At 45.4% G+C, this 24,262-nt stretch overlaps 1 protein-coding gene across 1 annotated transcript; it reads right to left on the reverse strand.

Annotated features, from left to right (window-relative positions):
• Window positions 1-3,903: 3,903 nt before the first annotated feature.
• prkg2 (protein kinase cGMP-dependent 2) lies at window positions 3,904-22,048 on the reverse strand. Its single transcript, XM_053421196.1, has 18 exons — window positions 21,537-22,048; window positions 18,537-18,703; window positions 16,377-16,490; window positions 14,918-15,023; window positions 14,236-14,299; window positions 10,040-10,117; window positions 8,814-8,908; window positions 8,549-8,617; window positions 7,506-7,604; window positions 7,019-7,169; window positions 6,790-6,926; window positions 5,797-5,886; window positions 5,507-5,648; window positions 5,236-5,399; window positions 5,022-5,144; window positions 4,813-4,875; window positions 4,112-4,178; window positions 3,904-3,999 (listed from the first exon to the last, which is right to left on the reverse strand). Exons 1-18 carry the CDS (start codon window positions 22,046-22,048, stop codon window positions 3,904-3,906), a joined length of 2,337 nt encoding a protein of 778 aa, XP_053277171.1.
• Window positions 22,049-24,262: the final 2,214 nt, after the last annotated feature.

Consider the following 24,262-nt stretch of genomic DNA (forward strand, 5'->3'; position numbering starts at 1 on the left):
GGGGGGGTTACATTTCCTTTGCATCAACTCTGAACAACCGGTGTCAGAGTTCAAGGAACCAAATATTTAATTCAGAGCTAATTAAAACTAAAAAAATATATAGCAGCATCATGTTTTCTATACACTTGTACATTGTTTTTGTATATAGCTCTCTACGTGGACGACACTCTGTTGTACCTGTGAGGTGGAACGTGTCTTCAGAACCTTCAGAACCTTCAGAACCTTCAGAACCGGTGGAGTTCTGCTGTGGTCCATCGTCACAGGAGGCAGCTGAGGTTTTTTTTATTCACGGTACAGAACACGTCGTCTGCGGCTCAGATCTTATTCTAAAATGTATTTCAAATAATTCACTATTTTGGTATTTCAGAGACATTTATTTTGTGTCGATAGCTGAGGGCAGATTGTTTAACTTTATATATTTTGTACTGACACTTTCTTTGTGCTTCCTCACCTTCGTGCCGATGCAGGTTTGAGCAAAGCATGGCTGTTGAAAGAGGCCCCCCCCCCCCCCCCCCCCCCCTCTGGTCGTGACAGTCATGACCAGAGGGGGGAGGGGGGGGATCTGAACCCATGTCTCAAGTTCGTAGTGCAGGTTTCAAACACCAGCAGTTCACGAGAGGTTTTTCTATTCCCCTGTTCAACCCTAACTTGTAAATGTTTTACTGTAGGTAAAAAAAAAATGCTTGTACAATAAGCTTCATAAAATATATTTGTATATGGAAATGACCTTTAACATGCATCTATTTATTTTCTGTATGTTGCATATCATGTGGAGGTGAAACGGAGACTGGAGCCCTGACATGTTGATGCTCTTTATATCTGTGATGGACGTTAGTCGCTGCTGATGTGAAGGTGTACTGCCCCCCCCCCCCCCCCCCCCCCCCCCCCCCCGCACTCCGACCCCCCCCCCGAACTCCGACTCGACCTCCTTACAAAGCATTCAAAGAAATGAATAAAAGTATGCAATAGTAAACACAGTATTTTGTGTGTTTCACGGAAATAGCAAATAATTCTTGACGAATTTCAAGCCGCCTGATTATTGTCGTATGTTCAGGATGTACGACTGATTTAAGAACTGCTGTTAATCTGGAAACAAGATCAGTTTCTTCTATTTCTACATAACATCTTTTCAAAGACTAAAATAACTGAGCAACGTCAAACATATTAAATAAATAAACTTGATATCAGATGAGACAAAACGTGTAACAGGAAGGTTTGAGAGAAAAGTGGCACAAAACTAAAAAAACTGAAACAAAGCAAAATATTCAAAGTTTATTTCTCTCTCCCTTGGTTTTCATTCTCATATGTTACAAAATCAATATTTCAGAAATTGAATAGCAAAAACTTGGACCGCATTCGTCTATATACATAACTGTTGGTCTGTAACTTTCGCTTACGCTCAAAAAGTGAACATTTACATCATGTAACTCGACAAACGCAGCATTTGTGTGGTAACAGCCTCAGATTTGATTATAAAAGTATATAATTAATGAAAATTGACCATTTACTCTTAAAATATTATTTTTGAGACTTCAACCCCAACGCTAACAGACCTGTGTAAACACCTGAACCTCTTCAAGGGCTAAAAATATTCATCAAACATGATTCTAAACTTGGTTACAGGTCTGTGTTTGTAAAACTTTATTTAAAGTCACAGATTAACACACACATTAAACATGTGTGTGAATCTGACGCCAACGTTTTGACTAAACTGAAATGACATTGATGACGTTTTATTTTATGAAAAACAGAAACACAGCTGTATCCAGAAGTCTGTTGTTTTTATAAGGCCACGGCGCGTCCACAGATTTCACACTGTACACACAATCATACACACACACGCACACACGCACACACACACACTCACTCACCAGTCCACGTACACACAGAATATATATATATATAAGCTATGTGTGATATTTACAGAATTCCCTCACCCGGTTTTGAAGGTTTACATTAAGGACCACGTAGCCTGGATTGTATAAATTGTGTATTTTTGAAGATTGTGCTTTACAGTTTATTTACATATAGACACATGGGGACATTTCATTCAGTGTTTAAAAATGAAAAATACATTAATGTCCACCGCGGCTCCTGAGAATCTCCTCGAAGGTTTCCTGCTTCGCTTTAAGAACATGAGAACTTCTGGATGACGCTAACACTCTAACTGAAGAGACGTTTGTGCTCTAGTGTGTGTTTGTGTGTGTGTGTGTGTGTGTGTGGAGGAGCTGTGAGGAAAACACTGTCCAAGCTTCTGAACACAAATTAAATTCCTGTGTGTGTTGCAGTGTGTTGTGGTTTGAAGCCGCCCTTTGTTCTCCACCCGTGTTTTATCTGCTGCCCACACACCTCCAATCCTCTGCAGCCGTAAACAACCTGCAAACATCAAATCACCAGCTCCCCCCCCCCCCCCCTCCCCCCCCGCTCCTCAGCTGGGAGAAATAAAAGTCTCTGCAGCTGCTTCCCAAGTTTCCCCCGGCAGCCACATCTGGAGCCGTCGTGAGGAGCCGGAGAACAATAAACAGCTCGAGGTTTCTCTGAGAGATTATTAAATGGGTGCAGATTGATTAAGGAATGTAAAAACATAATAGTGTGAAATGAGACACTGATCTGCTTCCAGACGCTCTCCCTCCGCGGCGGTGATCGGATGAAGCTAACGCACACTTCCAGCTTCTGGCCTGGAGGCGGAGTCACAGAGCTGAAGCTGCGACTTGTGACTCCTCCCACTTGGAGACAAAGAAGCTTCGATTTTCCCGGACTCGATGTTGTTTGTTTATGTGTCGTTCATAACGTTATATTTAAACTTCAAATCTGTCCAAATTCCTTTTCAAGCTCACAGTGTAATAAGATCAAAGTTTCTGCTCCTTAACAATCAAATTTATAGAATATTTTTGGATCTTTATCTGATAGATTGTTGAAAAACATCATTACATCGACAAAAGTATATTTGAAAAGGACGGGACTCCGTAAAGATACTTTATCATTATAAATTTCGGTAGTTAGCCTTAGGCCTTGCTTGGGACTAGGCCTAACAAAGGATAATCAACCCAACCAATAGAGGGCGCCACAAATACCACATATATCCGGACCTGCTCTGGAGACCAGTATGAACCAAATTCTAAAGTCCCATCATTTCTGCAACATGTTGTTTTCTGCAACCTCTCATAACTCAAGATGCCTTTGAGCAAAGCTGATTTAACTCACAGGCGACCTCTTGTGGTGTCTCCTGAACTCACACAGCACTTTTCCTTCACATCTGATGAGCAGGAGACACACAATGGAACCTTGAATGAAAGACTCCGTGATGAAACAAGTGTGTGATTTATCAAACAGACTTTAAACAGACTTTAACGAGCTGAAGAGACTTTGTTCATTTCAAGACTGAAATCTGTTCGTTGTTGAGCTGCTTCCCTCTGCTGAGCCCAGAGGGATTCGAACCCACGTGCTGCCGTTTGCAGTCATGATCACATATGTTCTTCTAAGGCATTTGTCTAAATAAATATCATAAAATTATTATTATTCATCTGGCCTGCATCCCTCTCATGATTTTCAAGTTATAATTCTATCATTATTTTGTCAATAACCAGTGATTTGAAGTTTAAATTAAAGTAAAGTAAGTCAAGTTCTTTTTTTGACCAATTCTACGTTAATATAATTTAAGAGCCGTTTACGATGCAGAGTCTCGTTTCACACACGTGTTCCTCAAAACCATGGTCATTAGTGATTGAAGGGATTTGAACCCTAATCAGCTTCCACACACACACACAAACACACACACCGACACACACACAGGCTGTTAGACGAGTGTTCATCCAGTTCAAAATGGACGTGAGGTCATTTCTATCTCCACTGTCTCCCATTGAACACTTTGAAGAGTGTGAGACCTGAAGGACAAGACGGGTTCTAGAAGTCCATGTCCCAACCGGACAGCTCCTCGGGGGGACTGTCCTCATCCGCAGGGTAACTGTCGAAGTAGCTGTGGTCCGTCGGCCCACTGACCTTTAGAGGACGAGGAGACAAGGAGGGAGTTAGGCTGGAAAAACCACTTCAATCTGGAATGATTTCACTTCTTGTGTCTTCTTCTACAAGTTTGGACGATGTCTCCTCTTACCTCTCTTTTCAGTGGAGACGACAGAGTCCTCGCCTTCAGTCCCTCCCAGTTGAAGCCATTAAACCACCTTCAGACACATTACAGAGTGAGTAAAAACATCTTAATCTCTTTCTCTGCTCTTACCCAAACCAACAAGCCCATTAGATTTTATACTGGGAGTTATTCTGTGACAAGGAACATTTTCCTGGAGCTGCAACATCTTTTATGTTTTTGACTGAATGGAAGTCGTCTATAAAAAGTTAAAGCTCTAATGAGTTCAGTGACTCGTCAGCACATTTAAAAACAAACAAATTCTTTATTCTTCTATCACTCTCTGAGTCTTCATAAATCAAAATAATCACAATACACAAAAATAACATTGTAATAACATGCTAATTCATTAGGTTTTTCCAAATAAAGTTTGTCAATGGCATCAATATAATATGAACTTTGATTTCATCACAAACTTAACTCCTTATAATTCACAAAGTCCTGTTTTTAAGTTGCTCCAACACAGTTGTTTTCTGGTGTAAGACTGAAGCACTAATGTGATCAGTCTTCTGAACATGTCCCGCGGCCCACTGCTCATGTTCCGTGTGCACACTGATTATCTAATTGCCAAAGTCATAAACCAGTGGCCCTCGTTCATAATGTTCACTTAGAGCTAATGAGTGAAGCTGATCTCTCCACGGAGATGAGAGTCAACACGAGTCACTTCTTACCTGTGCTTCTTGATGTCTGTTATTCCATTCTTCAGGTTGCCCAGTCGCTCGGAGGGATTTCGCCTGTAAAGTTCACCAGAGTGGGAAATGAGGAAGTTACTGGTTTGGCCCAGAGACACTGGGAGCTCCTTGATTTTTTTAAAGTGCTTTAAGACATTTGATGACTTTGCCTGTGGATTCACTTGTTACTTCCTGTTTTGGTGTCGTACCTGCACAACTTGCGTATGAGGTCCTCAGGTCTCTTGCTGACCTTCTTGGGGAAGTCCATCTTCTCGATGCCTTTCAGGATGAACGTGTACGTCATCATCTGGTCGCTCCCGGAGAACGGAGGACTGTGGAAACGTGAATAACAAACGTGTTTTCATTTCCTTCAGCATAATGGACAACGTGGAGTCCGGCTGAGACATGATCCTGGACGCTCACCTGCCGGTAAGGAGCTCGAACACCAGGATGCCCAGAGACCAGAAGTCCACGCTGAAGTTGTGGCCCTTGTTGAGGATGATCTCCGGGGCCACGTACTCCGGGGTCCCACAGAACGTCCAGGTCTTCTGGCCACACCGGATCTTCTTGGCAAATCCAAAGTCAACCTGGAAACACAGAGATGATCAGCACATTCTAAAAAGGTCCAATGTGGAACCACTAGGGCCTCAGAGTCCGCTTGAAACCAGAACCAGGTGTTCCCTGTGGAACTCACCAGTTTGATGTATCCCTCCGTGTCCAGCATGAGGTTCTCTGGCTTCAGGTCTCGGTAGAGGACTCCTTTGCGGTGGAGGTAGTCGAAAGCCTCTGTGACGCAACCCACACAGAATTTGGCGATGGGCTCGTCAAAGCTCCCCCTGCAGGTGAGACGTTAAAGTGTCAGGAGTCATTACACGAATCCACCTGAACCCTGAGCTCTAGATTTATGACATCAGGACCTGAGAGTCCTTGCTACTCAGTTCTCTGATTAGATAACAGAACAATAAGATGATCACTGTCTCCCACCTGTCTCTGAGCAGACTCCAGATCTCTCCACCCAGACAGGCCTCCAGCAGCATGTACACGTATCTGTTATCCTTGAACGTGCGATAGAGCCTGAGAAGAGAAGCACGGACAACGTGAAAAGTTATGATTCATTTAACAGAACAACATCAACGCTGCTCTACTGTTCATGATCAGCATTTGTGGTTTTATATTTGTGTATTTGATTGCATAGAGCTCGACTGATTTTATAGTTTGGTTTAAAAACATCAGCAGATCTGAGCTTTCCACAGAAAATATTTATATAACGTAAACGTTTGTTTGATAACGATATTTTAGGGATCATATGGGTTATATACGTTGATATATTGGTATCAGAAAAATGTTCTATTCTCTAATATCAGTATCTGCATCAGCCTCCCAAAGATCCATAACTTTCAGGCTCTTATTTTTAAGATTTTTAATATCTAATATTTAATAAATATTATCCAAACCCAAACTTTCTGTTTTAAAATCGACTTATTTTCCTGATCGTAAAAATATCCAGGATGTTTTCTCTGTTCTCTCTCTCTGTTTGATTTAATTATCAATAATCACTTTCCTATATCATCCTAACCATGTAGAGCAATATGATAAATATTCAGGAGCATGTTCAGTATCAGTGTTTGACACTTGAGATACTGTAGGAGATGTTACCCCCCCCCCCCCCCTCTTCCCCTCCCACCCACGATAATGTCCCATATGATAAATGTACAGTAAAAACATGGCGGGTGTGAAGAGGAGGTCAGAGAGTGAAGAACGACTTTAATATCTGAGTCTGTTCTGCTGCATCTGGTGAAACTGGATCAGCAGCACAGGAAAGCCTCGGCTGCAATACTTCAAAAACAAATAACCACTTCTTCTCAGCCGACGTCCTGAGGAGACGTGATCTCATCAGAATCTAATAAGCTCCGACTAATGGAGCCGAGCTTTGTTGTCGTGTGGGACCAGGAAGTGAAACGTCTTCAGGGGACTGACTTGACCACGAAGGGCGAGCGCGCCTCGGCCAGGATCTTCCTCTCGGAGTGGATGTGCTCCTCCTGTCTGTTGTCCACCACGTGCTTCTTCTTGATGACCTTCAGGGCGAAGGTGATGTCTTTGCCCTTCACCTTCACCTGCAGATGGAAACAACCGGAGTTGGTTAGTTGGTTTATGGGTTAGTTAGTTGGATGGGGTGAGGGTTACAGAATCGATGATGCCTCCTCACCAGTTCCACTCGTCCGAAGCCACCGACGCCGAGTGTGGCGATGGCGTCCAGGTGGTCGAAGGGCCTGGACGGAGGGAACACCGACACCATGTCCCTCAGCTGGAGGACATCAGGAGGCAGCGGCTGACTCTGGTGGCGGGACAGAGACCTTCTGGACGGACACGGACACGGAGAGAGGATTAATCCGTGGAATTCTAAATATGACGAGGCCAGGTGGGTTCTGTTTCTGTTTTCACTTTTCAAACTCTCTCCTCCTCTGACCCGTTAATCCATCAGTTCTACGAAGACGTCCCTTTGTCCCACTTCTTAAAAACCCTTAAAAACCTGATTACTCTGTAGAAAGAAATACTCAAAGTGCTTCACCGATGCAGAGTTTAAAGTTTTCTGTGCACTTGATTCTGCCAGCACGTCTCACAGTAGCAGCTCTATGCGAGCGGCTCAGACAGTTAACACAGCGTTCTCTTCATGTCCCTGGCAGAGCGTCTACCTGGCATGTCTCTTCTTGTCGTCGCGATCCAGCGTTGCCACGTAGCCTTGGAGGTACTTCTGCAGCTCGTTGAAGGTGCCCACCGTCTGATCGAATGTCCTGGAAAAACAAAAACAACGTGTCAGCGGCAGAACCACTGGAACGGACGGATTCCACAAGCTCCACGTGGAGGTGACCGTGCTGTCCCCCCCCACCCCCCCCCCCACCACCCCGACATAAACCCACTGGCCTTGTTTCCTTATGGACGATCACATTATATAGACCTGGTAACTATTTGTACTAATCTTTGTTATTTGGCAGAATTACACAGAAAGCAACTATTGGACTGATTCCCATGAAAGGTGGAGGAAGGATGTGGGAAGAGCCCGTTAAAGATCCAGATCAGGGGTCAGATCTTAATTCTCTTTCTTTAAATTTGTGATTTAAGATGTTTTTTAATATTTGAATAATCACACATATTTAGAAAACAGATATTTATGATTTTGTGCAAGTTTGGTGCAGTTTGATTGACTTTAAAGGGAATGTTGGGCCTTGGTGGAGGTTTGTGCCATTCTTGTGTTTTCATTGCTATTTGTCTGTTAGCTTGTCTGTTAGCTTGCCTGTTAGCTTGTCTGTTAGCTTGTCTGTTAGCATGTCTGTTAGCTTGTCTGTTAGCTTGCCTGTTAGCTTGCCTGTTAGCTTGCCTGTTAGCTTGTCTGTTAGCATGTCTGTTAGCTTGTCTGTTAGCTTTCATGTTAGCTTGCCTGTTAGCTTGCCTGTTAGCTTGTCTGTTAGCTTGTCTGTTAGCTTGTCTGTTAGCATGATAACACAAAACAGATGTTTGTAGAAATGGAAGAATGAGAAACGGGACAAGACAGGAATCATTCAATTGTGGCTCAGGACAAACGGGAGGATCCAGAATAACTAACATAAATAATAAACTGATATTTATACGTATCCTCCCCTACTAAACATCTGGATCTATCAGGTTTCCACATGGTCTCGGGGGGGGGGGGGGGGTGTTGTGTTGCAGGTAAACACACTGGAAACAAAGCTGCTCTCACTCTCTGTCGATGACGAGACATTCCACTCCGTTCTCTTCAGCCACGATATTCGCCGACCGGACGTCATCACTGAAACAGATACGTAACACACACACACACACACACACACACACGTGCACAAAAATAAACACATTTCCGACTCCCCGACTGTTTAGATAACGGTTCTGAGGATTCAGTTTCTTTTAAAATGCACGTGAATGATATTAACTCAACATGCGATGGCTGTTAAAACATGTCTCTCCCGGGTCAGGATCTGTTATTCTACCTGATGAGTGCTTTCTCCCCGAAGTAATCCCCCTTGTGCAGCGTGTTGATGGTCTGCGGCACCTTGTGGGCCTCGGTGGTCTGGGTCACCTTCACCTGCACAACAACACACACTGGTTTCACGCGGCTGTTTCCAGTTCACGTCCCAGAGCTTTCACAGGTGCTCTCAATTTGCTCCCCGTGTTTTCACAGTGCGTCGGAAAGAGGACGAAGGGATTCAAAAACAATCAACACGCTGAATTACAGTAATTGGAACATGATGGGTTGTGATCAAGTGGCATCTCGAACACGGGAGGTTTCAACACAAACACTGCCGCCACCTTGATGTTGGGAAACCCGTATGTAATTTGTGAGGCTTTAAAAAACCAGTGGCCTCACCCCAGTCGAGGTCAGACCAGCGGGGCGTCCTCCTGCCGAGGAAAGGCCTCAATGACATCACAGCCGCGATGGTGTGTTTTAACTAAGTGTCCCATTTGACCTCGGTGACCTTCACTTCCCTTGTTTTTTCTGGTGGCAGGCGCTCTCAGAGTTTACTCCCTCTCCGGTCAGGAGGTACAAGGGGGGGGGGGGGGGGGGGGGGGGTAGCGGAGCCATTTCCTGTATTAGCCCCCTTCCTCCCAAACAACATGTGTCTCTCTGGTGTGGTCGGCTCAGCGCTGAGGAGCTGCTGCCTCACGTTGGCTCGTAATGGCGTTTTTGAAAGTCCCCGGTGGACGGGCTGGGCCTCTCTCCATGTCCCTCAGCTCCGCGGTGTCAGGTTGCTGAATTATCAGGCAGGCGGGGCGGGGGGGGGGGGGTATGATCACCACACCCCACACGCTCACATGGAGTTTGACCTGACCTAGTGTTTCAAACTGGTTGGTTACTGGAAGGAAAACTTGTATTTTTACTTGATTTTGACTAATTCACCTCCGTCGTGCTGCAGATTTACTTTCTCTGCAGCGTCCACATCAGTGCATCAGAGACATGTTGCAGAATTGTCTGACCAAGGCACCGGAGGATAGGTTGTGTTGTTGTTGTTGTTGTTGTTGACACTTAAAATGTCTCAGAAACGTGCTACAGCTGCTTCTAGTCATTTAATTGTTCACAATTCATTTCTAATTTAATAATAACTGATTTAAAGTCAGTGAATGCTTCTATTGAGCAGATGCTGAAGGTCACGTCCCTTTTTAACATGAGGACACACAACAGGACTTTGTGTTGTTTGTGTGTTTTTTACCAGATTACCTTTCCCTGAGCGATGATGTAGAAGGTGCTGCCCTCCTCGCCCTCCCGGATGACGTACTCCCCCTTGTCATAGTACTCCTAATGTGCAGAGGGAGAAAGAGGGGGGGGGGGGGGGGGGGGAGGAGATGTGGTGGTCAGAACTGAAGCGTCACATTGATTTAACCATCGAGCGGCTCGGGTTGATTCCTGGTAGCCCCCCCACGCCCCCCCCCTGCCCCCGCCCCGCGGGATCAGAGCTGCGGTTCAGCCGTCGATGACGTTCAACTCAGGAGTTCTAGGAGTTTAATGACACATTCAAAATACAGATCAGTGCTATAATATTATTATACATATTAAAATGGACTGAGCCTATTTATTTCTTTATCATTTCATCATTTTCTAACATTTTTTTCCTTTAATCTAGAAAACTTTGCAGAAGTGGCTGCAAATCGAGAATAATACATTATAATGAATATTGTTCAACTAATCGATTCATCATGAGTCAGGTCAGGTTTATTGACTTTCATCACCCACGTCCGGTTATTCTCTCCATTATTTGATAATTAATGTGGATAAAATGTCTGTTATCACGATGACAAATGACACATCCAGATTCACGACATCATGATGAGCAAAGTGGATCTGAAACTACATTAGAGGAGTTTATCTTCCTGCTCGTATCAAAACCACTTACAGCAGCTTCCTCTTCTTTGAGGTTTAATACGATAATAATTCACTTTTACTAGACTGTCCCACAGGCTCCTTCCAATTCAACAGATAATACTGATCCTGAGCAACGAAGGATCCAACGGGCTGCTCCCTCAGAGGCCGACCTATCCCAGGATTCAATGCACGTCTAGACGTCTCATTTCAGTTTGGACCTTTACGGACTCGGTCTACGAAGGTTCGGCCTCCGAGGGATTCGTCCCCTGAGTCGAGACGTTGCTTCAGTTTCACCTGAAAGAATCGGTTCCACAACCCGAGGCATCACTGTGACTGCAGGTGAAATATACAGCACAGAGTTTTGAGCATGGATCATGAATCAGAATCAACCGGTTCCTCTGGTACAAACCGAGTCGGTTTGTACCAGAGGAACCGGTTGATTCTGATTCATGACCCCTGTCCAGCTGGTGCAGGAGGAGGATCTCACTCGACTGAGAGACAGATCGTTTCGGTGTTTAGCTCAAAGTTTACGAGCTTCATAAAACCGAGCGACACTTTGTGATGTTCCTGAATGAGACACAGAGGTTCAGTTCGTTCCCTCTGTCTGTTGCAGCTCTCGCTCAGAGACACCGACCCCCTGCACTCTGTCCATTTACCAAACCCCAGACACGACAGCCAGACTGCTGAGTCAGCGAGTCGAGCTAAAGCGTTCGGGGGGGGGGGGGTGCAGAGAATGAAGGTGACCCGGGCCGAGGCGTTCCCTGGAACAGGGTTTCCCGCAGCTGAGACAACCGCTCAGGGCTGTGATCCGTTCGGCTGCAGACGACTGAAGCCGAACAAACAAATCAGAGCAGCCACTCGTAAACATTCCCCCGGTGTGTTTACTGTCGGACCTCTCCACACAAGTGGCGTTTTCCTCGAGCGCCCGAGATTGTTTACGTCCCGTTTACGCTTCGGGAGACGCCAGTTTAACACCCGTCCATGACAGCGGAGACAACACGGTTCTGTTTATAAAGACTGTCCGGGTGATGCAGTGGCTGGGCAGGGGGGAGGGGGGGGGGGGGGGGGGGGGGTCCGGATCTGGGCTCAAACTTTTGTCTCTTCAGGGAAAGACAGATGACGCCTTTCGCTAAAAATGCTTGAGAGCGAATCTCCTCTAAAAATATTTCAAGTGCCCTGCCCCCCCGACAACCACACACATCCAATTCTTCTTATCTGAGCCATCAACCTGCTCTGAATTGGTTTCTGTGTGTGTGTGTGTGTCTGTGTGCATCTCTGTCTGCCTCACTAAATCAAGAGGAAGGCCCAGACCTGTTTTTTTAGGACCAACTCAGTCTTCAGCTGCTCCTTGAAAGCATCGTGCTGCCTTCAAGGAGCAGTTTGGAAAATCACTTCTGACCTGAGCACGCGTGAGTGATTTGTGTATAAGTAAGAGTCGTTGATTTCAGACTTTCTCACTTTGTGGAGAATTTATATATTTATGGATCCAGGACGGAGCAAAGAATCAAATAGATTAGGTTTTAAAAGTTATCATATATATTGTTATATTTAATTAGCATATTTCCAGACCAGAGACCAGAGACCTAGTTTTCAGGGTTTTCTAATATTACAGTAATCTTCCCCAACTTGAACCTTTTAGTGTAAAACAAAGTGGATCTTATTGAGCAAACTGACTCAGGATCTGTCTTGTCTCATTTTAAGTGTCTAGTGTCAGAAAAAGGTAAAAGTGTGAGTCTGCAGTTTGTGTCCTCGTGTTCACGGCTGTTCTCCTTCCTCCTGTTCTCCTGCTCATTAACAGATCCCTCTCTAAAGGGCCTCCGATGTTAGTTTAAGACCAAATCCACAGTCGTCCGTGTGAAGCTACATTCCAACGTTAATCTGAGGTTCACGTGAGGCTTCGGCCGTCGAGCGGCAGCGGGCACCTTCTAGAAATAACATCCTTTCCCTATGCAGCTCTGTCTTTGTGTTGATGGGTTTGGGTTTCGGTCACGACTCTGGAAGCTGCTTCTGTGACTTGATTCTCTCGGACTCCTCGGAGGAGGAAGTTCACTGCATGTTTTTTTTGCTTGGAACGAGGAAAAACGTGGATTTCTCTCTCATCTCTTCCGTGAGGAGCCACATTTGAAGAAGATCTTGTCTGACAGACTTAAAAATAAGTTTCTCTCTCAGCACGAAGACAGAGGCTACTGCTCGTGAAGATTTCGATTTCTTTTTTCCAAGAATCAACCTGCTCCATTTGGCCTAAACACGGTCACACAACACAAACCACTCATTGTCATTATTCAGGTTTGTCGTCTGTCAGAGTCACATCCTGCTCTCACACCCTGTGTGTGTGTCTGTTCTATTGTGCAGCGTCTTATACTTATAACACAACAAATCCAAACACTCACAATACATCCAAATACTCTGAACACATGGAAATACTCACAACCCCATCAAATACCCTGAACGGCTGAATTTTGTGAGTATTTCATTGGGTTGTGAGTATTTCCAGCATGTTTTCTTTTCCTCACCTCCACTTGCATCCTTCTAGTGTCAGAGACTTGTGCACTTGCAGCAGAGCGTAACATTGTGCATGTCTAAGTGTACGTGTGTTTATTTTCTAGGGGATAACACAATGAAAATATCATTAACTCTGAATTATCCCCCCCCCCCCCCCCTGCCTCCAGCTCCTCGGGCTCGACATTTCAAAACGCTTGAATGAAAAGATGAGACATTATTTTTATCCGTTACTCGTTGTTTTTGGCTATTGAATCTTTCCAGTTCGAATTCCAATCTGCAGATCGGACCTGCCGGAGAAGGCTGCATTAACCCCCCCCCCCCCCCCAACACTCACACACACCGACACAAACACACACATTCCATCCCCCAACTGTTTGACAAAGAGCTTCAATATTATCTGGCCGGGTCTCAACGAACATCTGCACCACTATTAGGTTACAGCCCCCCCCCCCCCCTCACCCACCCACTCAACCCCACCAGCTCCATTGGAAATGACTGAATAAGGAGCTTCTCCCCTCGAGGAGGACGTGAGCAGGACGAGCAGCGAGGGAACGACCTCGAAGCTTCTCGTTGTGAAAAGAAGCTGAGAAGCTGTTTCCTCTCAGGCAGGAGAAATGAAGCGAGTCCTTCTCCTGCAGGTTTCAACACATGCACCCGCGCACACATTCCCCTTCACACACTTGTATGTTCTCACACCAAAAGCCTGTCACTCGCACATCTTTTAGAAATCACTCCCCCCCCCCCCCCCCCACCATTTGAATAAACACTTTCTGGGGCCTTGGTCAAATAATTATGGTAACAATATACAGCGCCCGGCGATGACAGGAATAACACCGGCTCTGTTCATCAACAAGGTAATTTGTGAGGTCCTGCCGACTGGAGGTGAACAGAATACGCTGACATGCAGTAATGGTATACGGCCAAATGGTAATGATATTTTGACAGCAGCTATCTGCAGCGCGCGGGGAGCTGCCAGCGCGTTGTGCAATACAATGAGAAGTCAAATTGTCCCTGCAGGAGAATTAAGAGACAAGTCTGACAGAAGGACTTACCACCTCCAGGCAGTCCACCATTTTGCTGAGCTTGTCCTCCGGTAGATTGGCCAAGAGCGAAACGCTGACGGGAAAAACACAGAAGAGGAACGTTCATTTTGGATTCTGTGGAAATGACCAGAAACATGATGCCAGGGACGTTTCACATAGAACTTCAGCCTGTGTCCAAGAAGTCAGGTAAGCTTTAGAAAATATACACGACCAAACTAATATAATTAAAATGTTATAATCTTGACTTTACATTTTTTATCATATATCACATATCAAAACGCAGCTCCTCTTTTCAGCCTCTGCCTGAAACACTTGAAACCAAGTGTTTGAAACACTTGGTTTCAGGTCCTGTTTCTTTAAGACCCCCCCTCCCCAAATGAAGCCCATTCTGCTCTGATTGGCCAGCCGAACCGCTCTGTGGTGATTGGTCCACATCTGCTCTCTTGCTTTACGCTGCTTTACGACTTGCCGCTAGTTGAACTGATCTTAATTCTATTTGGCCATTAGCGGGTTGGTCGTGTTTTATTCTGACTAAATGTCTAATAGCCATATTTCTACCATTTCCTCTGAAAGCAATTGTTCCTTATTGGCTGTCGAGTGTTACTTCCTTGTTGTCGTACATTATCAATCAACTCGAGTCATATCAGTGAGGTGATGCTTTAGCTAAGTGTCGACAGCTTGGGGCTCTGACCTTCGTAGGAAGTTGCGATGCTGCTCCTGTCGCGTCTCCGCCGTCCTCCTCATGATGTTCTGAAACACCTCCCGGTCCAAAGCCCACGTCCGCACTTTGTTCACCGCTGTAAAATCAACGTCACGTTACCGGAGTCATGGTCCAAATCCCCCCCCTCCCCACCCCCCCACCATTTAACAGCAGAACTCGTGGACCGACGACCACGAAGGAACTTTCTCTTTTCTCCCTCCTCATCTTTCTTCACACGTTCTCGTTTTATTAAATCCCTCCATCACCACAGAGGAGGAATGTGTTGTTTTGTTTTATCGAATGAAAGAAATAGGTGAGAAAAGCAACACTGTGATCCGTCCCGTGTCCCGATGAGTCACATCGACAGAACCGCGGGGACGGGCCTCCATCGGGAACCGGTAGCAAGAGACTGAGCCGTCCTGTATCCACTTCATCTGTTATCATGTTAAACTCTCAGAGAGACAAACTGTCACCGTGTTTCCAGTTCACCCTGAATATCTAGGTCAGGACAAGGTGACCCCCCCCAAGGGCCACCAGTCGGTAACTTGGTTAAATATACAAACCCGGACAAAGAGCGCTCACATCGTGTTGGCTGAGCACGTTCTCCCAACGCAGAGGAGCTGAGAACCAATCAGGATGCAAAGCTGTGGATGTAAAGTCTCTGTAAACAAACAACACGCAGATGCTTGTTTTCTTCGGCTCTAATGACTGATTGGATTCTCCTGCTCCGACAATCAGGTGAATCCTCGAGGAGTCGCTCCGACGGCGATGAAGCTCAGAGAACTTTCAGATCGGAGTCGAGAGAACGTCGAAGGTTCAGAGGAAAAATAACATTTCAGTGTCTTTTACCATCGGCTGCAGTCAGATCTCTCTGGGCACCTTCTTTGAACACGGAGATATGAATTCTACAGTTCACTGACTTGGAAAAATGAGAACAGAGCCTCTTCCCTTCTCACTCCTCACTTATTAACACCTGCTCTCACTTTCAGGGGAAAATGTCAGAAAAATTTGCCATTTTCCAGAGTTTGACTTTCACATCTGCAGCAGAGGGAAGGAAATCACATTTTCTGCTGTGGCTCAGTGCTTTTGTTTTACAGCTCGTCCACATCTCTCCCATTTCTAAGTCCTCTTTCCAAGTCGACATCTATCTCAGCATCAGGACGCTGCTGCTCAGTAGAATCCACATAGTGTAATTGACTTTTAAACTGAAGTTCAATAAAGGAAACTTCCCCCTCGATACAGAATCAATAATTATGACACTTATCATCTTTTCTCACGAGTAAAACAAGGAATAATTCGACCTGTTTAATATCTAATTGTTGTTTCTGCCTCTCTCTCTCTCTCTCTCCTCTACTTTTGAAATCGACTGCAGCTTTAATTCGTCTGATTTGAACATTTGATGAAAACAGATCCAGAGAAGTTAAGGTCTTCTCGGTGTTGACGGTGTTACCTCTCACTGACGCCGTCCGGGTGCAGTTGTACAGAATGGCTAATTCCCCGAAAGTGGTCCACACGGCGATCGATGTGAGCAGCTTGCTGTGCTGAAGCACGTCCAGCTTCCCGTCTGCAAACACCAAACCAAGGACAATCAATAGCTGTTTGTTTTTTTAACCTACATTTAGGACACAGACAAAAAATACACAAGAGACAAACAGATGTGTGTCGCAGACAGAATCTAATGATGTTTAAATGTCATCAGGTTCATTTAAAACCGGAAGAGTCACTGGTTATTTATTCAACGTGTCAGAATTCCTCCTGTGCTGCTGCTCGATACGCAGACTCAGCACAAACTGAGCTGCAGGTTTTATTTCAGTAAATAATAATAATATTTCTTCTGCTACAATATTTGGTGGCTTTTAAAAAATATCCTCCTCCTTCCTTCCATCTGTTTCCTCCTTCAACACAAACACATAACTTGTATTTTTAGGGTCCTGGTCCGTCAGAGACCCTGAAGTAAAACAAATTAAAGACTTGATGAAATGAGCGTCTGTATCAATAATTCATATTTGAATAATCCTCAGAGGTAAAACGTTTGTTTAAATTTCTTGTCTCTTCTGGTTTTCGTCACCTCTGTCCAGCACCTCGAGCTCATTACGAACTTTCCTTTAATTTCAGTTTAGTTTGTTCTCTGTCCAAGAAAATTCTATTAATTTATTCACCTGGATAAACAAGCAAACACATGAATAAAACAGTAAAGAATGAAATAAGAGAGTTTTGGTTCCTTCAGTTCCATTTACTTCCCATCACTGTGTCTGAGTGTATAATCACATCAGGGTCCAAAATTAACTTCGCTCCCCGACCGCGTCCGTCCTGGTGAACCAGAGGAATTCAAACTGTTTCGCCAACAAGACGCTCAACCGGCCAAAATCCATCAAATCTACATTTCTACAAAGAATAACATGAAGCTAGTTAACCTCTCAAAGGTTTACATCCAATAACGTGTGTGGAGAAGTAGAACCAATCACACGCTGTTTCGCTCTGATGTGATTGGCTCGTGGTCAGACCGGCTGCACAATAGGGCAAAGACTGAGAGTCCAGAAATAGTCCGTTTGAAACACCACAGGCCGATGTGGCGAGTTCCGAGGAGTTTTCTGCCAGTTTCCGATTTTTAACTCTCTAACCTCGCAGTCAGCAAACGCCGGTCCCTCCCAGGGGAGAGCAGTCGAACACTGCACAGTTTGGAAAGAACACGCTGACTGAAAATACAGTCGTCAGGTTAATCAGCAGTTTTTGTCGATATCAGCCAAAGGCCTGGTTTCTGAGAATCCACTGGAAATCACAAATGGTCTAAATCTCAGACAGGTGCCTGAACAAAGAACAGATCTATTTCCACTTTTCATTTGCACACAACTTCACCACAGTTTCCTGCTCGCTCTGCTTCTGCTGTCAGTGAACACCAGGAACCAGGCATGATGTCAAAGTCCTGATTTAATGGAAACCTGCTTGAAGCTGAATCACAACGTGCATCATGTCGCTCTGCAGCTTCTCACTCATACTGTACAGAGTCCAGGTTCACAAAATGAAGCCAATGCAGAAGTGCCTGAAGTGACCAGCAGAGGGCGACTATAGAAGTTCATGAGAAGGAAATTCTTCTTCTCTGTTGATTTAAAACGTCAGTAAACATTTTCCTAAGTCTATGTCATACATCATGATGTTCATTTTAAAATTATGATCCATTCATAGTCAAATAGACCATAAAGCACTGTATGCATTGGGGGTGTGGATACTGTGTGATTGACAGCTAGTACCATCCAATGGGTGCAGGTGGATGATGGAGGTAGGCGGGCTCTCTGTTAGGCTCCACCCACCACTCTTTCAAATATGGATACTTCTGGTTTGAAAAAAACAAGATGGCAGACAGCAGCTCACAAACCAATGGGTGACGTCACGTGGGTTGATACCTGCTGTCACTCCACACAAGACTCCGCCCACTGATTCGTCCAGCAGGATTAAATCACCGTCTGTTGGCTTCTCTAGTTCTCTCTAATTGGACATTAGGTGTCGTATGATGTTTAACCACTTTGTGTGTGTCTGTCTCTGTGTGTGTATGTGTGTGGGTGTGTGTGTGTCGGATCTGGTGGTAATTGAATTGAAACCGGTGTGAACTGACCTGCCAGCACAAACAGATGGTTGCCGTGCTCTCCCTGCGTGATGACGTACTCCCCCTGCTGGTAGGTGCGCTCGTACATGCACTCCACCATGTCTTTGAGCTGCTGCAGCTCCAGACGCTTCAGGTACTGGTTCTTGTTCAGGGCGTCGGTCAGCAGCTTCTTCACACTGTCCACACGGATCACAAACAGTTAGACCACTTCATTAGAGCGTAGAGTATTTTCATCCTATGTGATTCCTTCTACTCCATTTAGCTGATGGCTTTAAGATTCTTGTCATCTCTGCGTGAAGGACTGAAGTTTTTGTGTGTTAACAAGAAATATTTATCGTCAATACCAAGTACACAAGTTTAACAGTTGTGTTGACATCACATAATCGGAGCTGTCCTCGCAAACATTAGCCTACAAAGTCAAAATGGCCGCGAACCATTAGATTAAATGTGGACAAACAAGTTCAACTTTGGCTCGTCTCCCTAAACCATCGCTGTGTCGTCTCCGTCTGTCTCCAGCCACATCAGAGATATTTGTACTGTCCCTCAAAATGCTGTTTATTTGGCTCCATGACTCAACCTTGGGTCCTAATTGTTCTGCAACAGGGAAATGATTTGTTTTATACAACGAATACGTGTCGAATGTGAATTATCTTCCTCTGGCTTCACTCGATGTGCTGTGTCATCCTGGGCAAGAGAAGCCTGAAGAAACAAAGTGAGGCTGAGTGAATGAAACCAAGTAAACAAGATGGATCTAAATCATAAAATCATCCTATTTCAATGCTTAAATTATATTATAAAGTGAATAAAGATTATTTCTTCCTTTTCCTTTCGTCATTCTAATCCTGAAAACTGGAGATAGTGAATAATTAATTGATCGTGATGTACATTTATTAGAGCTGATATCTACGTGTGAGAGTGTGATTTAGTGCAGTTTGATAAGTTTTAAGAGGAGTGTGATTACTGATAGTTTTCCTCAGGCGTTCCCGAGGACACCCACGTATTTCACCCCGGGTTAAACATTTGGTCTCCCATGTGAAACCATCACACCCTCAGGTCTCCTTCAGCCATGAATCACCCAAAACAGCCCAAACATAAAATGGTCAGGAGCTGTCAGAGTTCACCGTGGTGCATTTTAACAGCTGCAGCGAGGGGCTGTTCGAAGAAGACATCACTTTCTTCAGGGAGCAGTAAACCAGAGAAGGTTCAGGACCCCGGTTTGAACGCTCACTATAGATCATGAGACGTGGTGGCTGCTGGGAGCGCTGGGAGCAGTGGGAGCGGCGTTCTGTTTATCCACCGTATCGTGTGTGATAAACTGTCACACTGGGCTTCGAAAACAAAAACCAGAGCAGACGACGCTCGCTTCTTTATTATTCACCTCGCGCTCTCTCTCCTCCCACCTCTCCGTGTCATTAACTCGCCCGGCGTCTGCAGCTTGTTGCCCCTCAGACGTTCAAAGGGCCGGTCGGCAGCTTCATCTCCATTCGTTTGGGTTTTGTCATCCATCCATTCTGGGTTTATTAGCGACATATGTTTAAAACATGAGGATTGGATTGAGAGGAGGTGGGGTGGGGGGGGGGGGTGGGGGGTTCTGCATGCTCACATTATTCACTGCAGCGTCGTGTTCATGTCGTTAAGAACAATCACTGAGACAAAAGTTTGGCTGGAATACACAACGCGACTCTCATTAAATAACCCTCAGTCTGTCGGAGCCTGGTCGGGTGCACAGTAAATGATGTCACATGACAAAGATGAATAAAGATCCTCGAGCTGCATTCGATCATAATGAAAGTTTCTACGCTCTCAGATCAGCAGGACGAATGTAAAACATGAGTGTGTCTGTAGAGGTTGTGGTACGATGATGAATTGGCTCAGTGCTAATTGTGTTTGCTCGTTTATCAACAAACGTGTCTGAATGTGGAACAGACGAATCAGACGAGAACACAATGAGGACATGATGAGGACACAATGAGGACACAATGAGGACACAATGAGGACACGATGAGGACATGATGAGGACACAATGAGGACACAATGAGGACATGATGAGGACACGTGGGCCGAGAGTTGAAGAAGCAGCATTGTGTCTCATTCCTCATTTATCTCTTATTAATCTCTATATGTTATATTCTTCTCTGTCGTAACCTTGTGAACACGATATCTCAAGAACTCATTGAGGGAATTTCTTCAAATTTGGAACAAAAGTTTCAGGTGAACTCACAGATGAACTCAAAACCATAAATCAAAGCCCCAGTGTCCTAATAGATGTGCACTGGACTCCTAAGCCAGGGATCAAGTCCCATCTGGGGTCATTTCGGTAGAGTGGTGCAGCAGAAGTGTGCTCGGCCCATAACTTACAGGTTGATGGACCAAAAACCATAATTTAGCCAATTTCCACTGATAGAGGAATATTTCATCTAATGGAGATCAACTAATCAGGAGATAAAAGCTGTAAAATGAGACTGAATTAAAGAAATGAATGTCGACTGAAACGTTACTGGTTGGTGGAGGCATACAACCAGTGACCGGTACTTCTAGATTCATCTAAATCTCTGACTTTCCTCAAATTAAAAAAGGAAAGTCTTTTCTGCTGTTTGATGTCTCAACCTGCGATCAGGGGCTTTTACTAGCCTTGCTTTAAATGTTGCGACTGCATTTAACTGTGTGTGTGTTTCCTAAAGGATGGTCCATTGTTTCCTTTGCTAAAGGAGACAAGGTAGGAGACATTGAAGCACTTCATGTTGAGAGAATTCAATCAGCTCTTATCGTGGCTGCTAGTTAGATACTTCAGGGTCATTTCTCTATGAGGAACCTTCCATCTTGTTTAATGAACTAGTTGCTTCTTCAGTTTTTGATTCTGTCCCACCTGCTGCCGCTTGCATTCTCAAACCTCATCCACGAGGTTCTGATGAGACTGAGGGAATCATGAACCTTCACCATCCTCACGTCTGGCCTCCTTCCTTCCCCAGCTTATCTTTAGAACTTTCCTAAAAGAGACAGAAGACTCACCTTGCATCCTTGGGTACCCGGGCGTTCTCGAAGGAGAACTTGGGCAGGCTGCTGGAGTCGTAGGTCCTGGACGTGGGCTCGGCGGACACCCCGGCTTTGGCCCCTTTCCTCCTGTTGAGGGTCTCCTTGATGCGAACGCCGAGGTTGGGGCTGTTCTTGGCGCAGGTTCTGATGGAGGGAGGTCGAGACGCCAGGCTTCCAGAGGCGCCGCTCAGACCCTTCATCACGTCCTGGAGCTTGTTGAGCTGGATGCACTTGTTCTGCAGCTCCTCGCTCAGCTCGGCCAGAGCTCGGGTCTGCTTGGCCAGCTGCTCCTGCTGACCCCGGATCAGTTGCTCTCTGGCACAGAGCTCCTCATCCTTCCTCTTGCCCTCTCGCTCCAGCTCCTCCACCCGGGCCCTCAGGGAATCCAGGGACGAGATGGTGTAGCCGCCGCCGTGGTCCTTGTGGGCTCGGCCGTTGGAGGCGTCCGCCTGTTTGTAACGCTTTGACTTCATCGAGCCGTTCCCCATGGTATCACCTGAGGAGACGAGAGATGTGAGCGTCAGTGTTTGCTGAGAGGACGGAGTCATCAGCGGGGGGGGTTGAGGTTTCAAACAAAAGAGCTGACGCCGGGAGGAGAGAGAGCCGGAGACAGAAAGAGAGAGCGGATCAGTATATAATGGTCAGAGAGTGTGTGTCCTCCATTTATTATTCAGGAGGCAGGAAGTATTGTGTTACATCAACAGTCACTCCCTGTCTGCTCGGCCGACGGCTGAGGAAACGCTGCACGAGGGAAATCACAATAATCACAGTTCATCGATATCAGAAGATGATAAAGTTCTGATGTGATGGTCCAGAGCTCGACTCTCTGGTGGAGAGAGTGTGTGCGTGGGGACGAAATGTCAGAGAACAATCCGGTGTTTGTTGTGTGGGTCAGTCGCCCCCTCACAAACACACACTGTCCACTTCATGCATCACATTCCTGCTGGGACACGGCCAGTGGATGGCAGGTCACTGCTGCAGCACTTTATTCTGAAAATCCAAACTACACTGTCATCAAACACAAACATCTCCGAGATGCTCCTCTGGTTTTTATTTTAACTCTGTGACTTTAACCAACATGGATTGAAATATTGTTTAAAAGAAATAACATTTCTATTCGCAGATTTATTCATAAACATAATTTTATGACTAGTAATTCTAACATGTATTTTTCTACATTTATAAACTCTAGTGACCCAACGTGGACCGTGTCCTCGGAGGACGTCGCACCTGCTTCGTGTTGAAAGATGAAATGATTCCGTGTTCCTCTCGGCTCTTACCTGATGTCGCAGTTTCCACCGGAGCTTTCAAGCGAAGAAGAAGAAGAAGAAAGAATCAGTTTGTAGATCCGAGCATCAGCAGAGAGACGCTCCTTCCTCCCTCCTCCTTCCTCCTCCTCATCCTCTCCTCCTCTGCCTCCGCCGCGCTCGCGCCGCCTCTCCTCCTCCTCCTCGGCCGATGCGCGCGCCCTCGCTCGCGCGGCGACCGCGGCGACCCGGGTATGATTGACAGGTCAGGAGATCTGAGCCACGTGTGTGTGTGTGTGTGTGTGTGTGTGTGTGTGTGTGTATGTGTGTATGTGTGTGTGTGTGTGTGTGTGTGTGTGTGTGTGTGTGATTGTGTGTGTGTGTGTGTTTGTGTGTGTTTGTATGTGTGTGTATGTGTGTCTGTTTCTGTGTGTTTCTGTGTTTGTGTGTGTGTATGTGTGTATGTGTGTGCGTGTGTTTCTGTGTTTGTGTGTGTGTGTGTGTGTGTGTGTGTGTGTGTGTGTGTGTGTGATTGTTTAAAGGTGATGTCATCTCAAAAGACTTTTTAAATAGCTAGTTCACCCCAAAACTAAAATTCACTACATCTACTACTTGCCACTATGTTGGGGGTGGGGGTGGGGGGATCCAGTCAATCCAATAGAACTAGAGCAACTGATCGATTCTTCAAATGTATAAAAACAACAGAAAACAACAACAAACTGTTCCTGTGGTTTCATCCAAGAGTCCAGAAGCACCGACTTTCACAATCGACTGGAAACTTCTTCATTGACAGCTGGAAAATGGTGGAAGATGGTTAATAAACATTTCATATCACACATTCCTGTTGGGCCTCAGCTTTTTTGGGGACGAGTTGAATTGTGGATCTGACGCGTGAGGCCTTCACATCCACGAACGATTAATTGGTTTTCCCAGCGTGTGTCTGAGGCCTGCAGCAGATTCCATCGACTCGGAGCAGAGATGGCAGGTGTCCAGATCTGATTCCACTGCAGCACAAAACCACTGAGGCTCAAAACCACTGACACTCAAACCTGAGTCAGAGGCGCTGACCACATGTATTTGATGAGTAGACTAGGTTAGTACCTTCACCAGGGGGCGGAGTTACAGCCTCGGTCACTTGCTCGAGGGAACTGTGGCAGGAAACATGTTCAGATTGGAAGAATTTAATGTTCCGGTTGAACAGTGAGTTTAAACCACACAATGTAAATAAAGATGGACGACAAAGTGAAGCCAAATCCTCTTGATCGCCCCCTGCTGGCTGGCTGCAGTGTAGGTCTTTCAACTCCTTGTTAGTGGATGGGACATGAACCAAACTAAAGTCAGAATTCTCGTTTACCTGCCAACTTGAGACAGAGGTAGTAGACCTGAATCAACACATGGACACAGATATACAGAAAAACATGCTTAATACATTCATAAACAAATGTAGGAACAAAG

This window comes from Pleuronectes platessa, chromosome 4 (assembly GCF_947347685.1).
Source record: "Pleuronectes platessa chromosome 4, fPlePla1.1, whole genome shotgun sequence".
Taxonomy (NCBI): Eukaryota; Metazoa; Chordata; class Actinopteri; order Pleuronectiformes; family Pleuronectidae; genus Pleuronectes; species Pleuronectes platessa.

What these genes read in the sequence shown, in the direction of transcription:
- prkg2 (XM_053421196.1), bottom strand. Translation starts at nt 22,048, where the DNA reads ATGGGGAACGGCTCGATGAAGTCAAAGCGTTACAAACAGGCGGACGCC. An exon ending in CCATCTGTTTGTGCTGGCAG is followed by an intron (nt 16,491 to 18,536) that starts GTCAGTTCACAC and finishes TGGTGTTTGCAG; the next exon opens with ACGGGAAGCTGGACGTGCTT. An exon ending in ACATCATCGCTCAGGGAAAG is followed by an intron (nt 8,909 to 10,039) that starts GTAATCTGGTAA and finishes GTTGTTGTGCAG; the next exon opens with GTGAAGGTGACCCAGACCAC.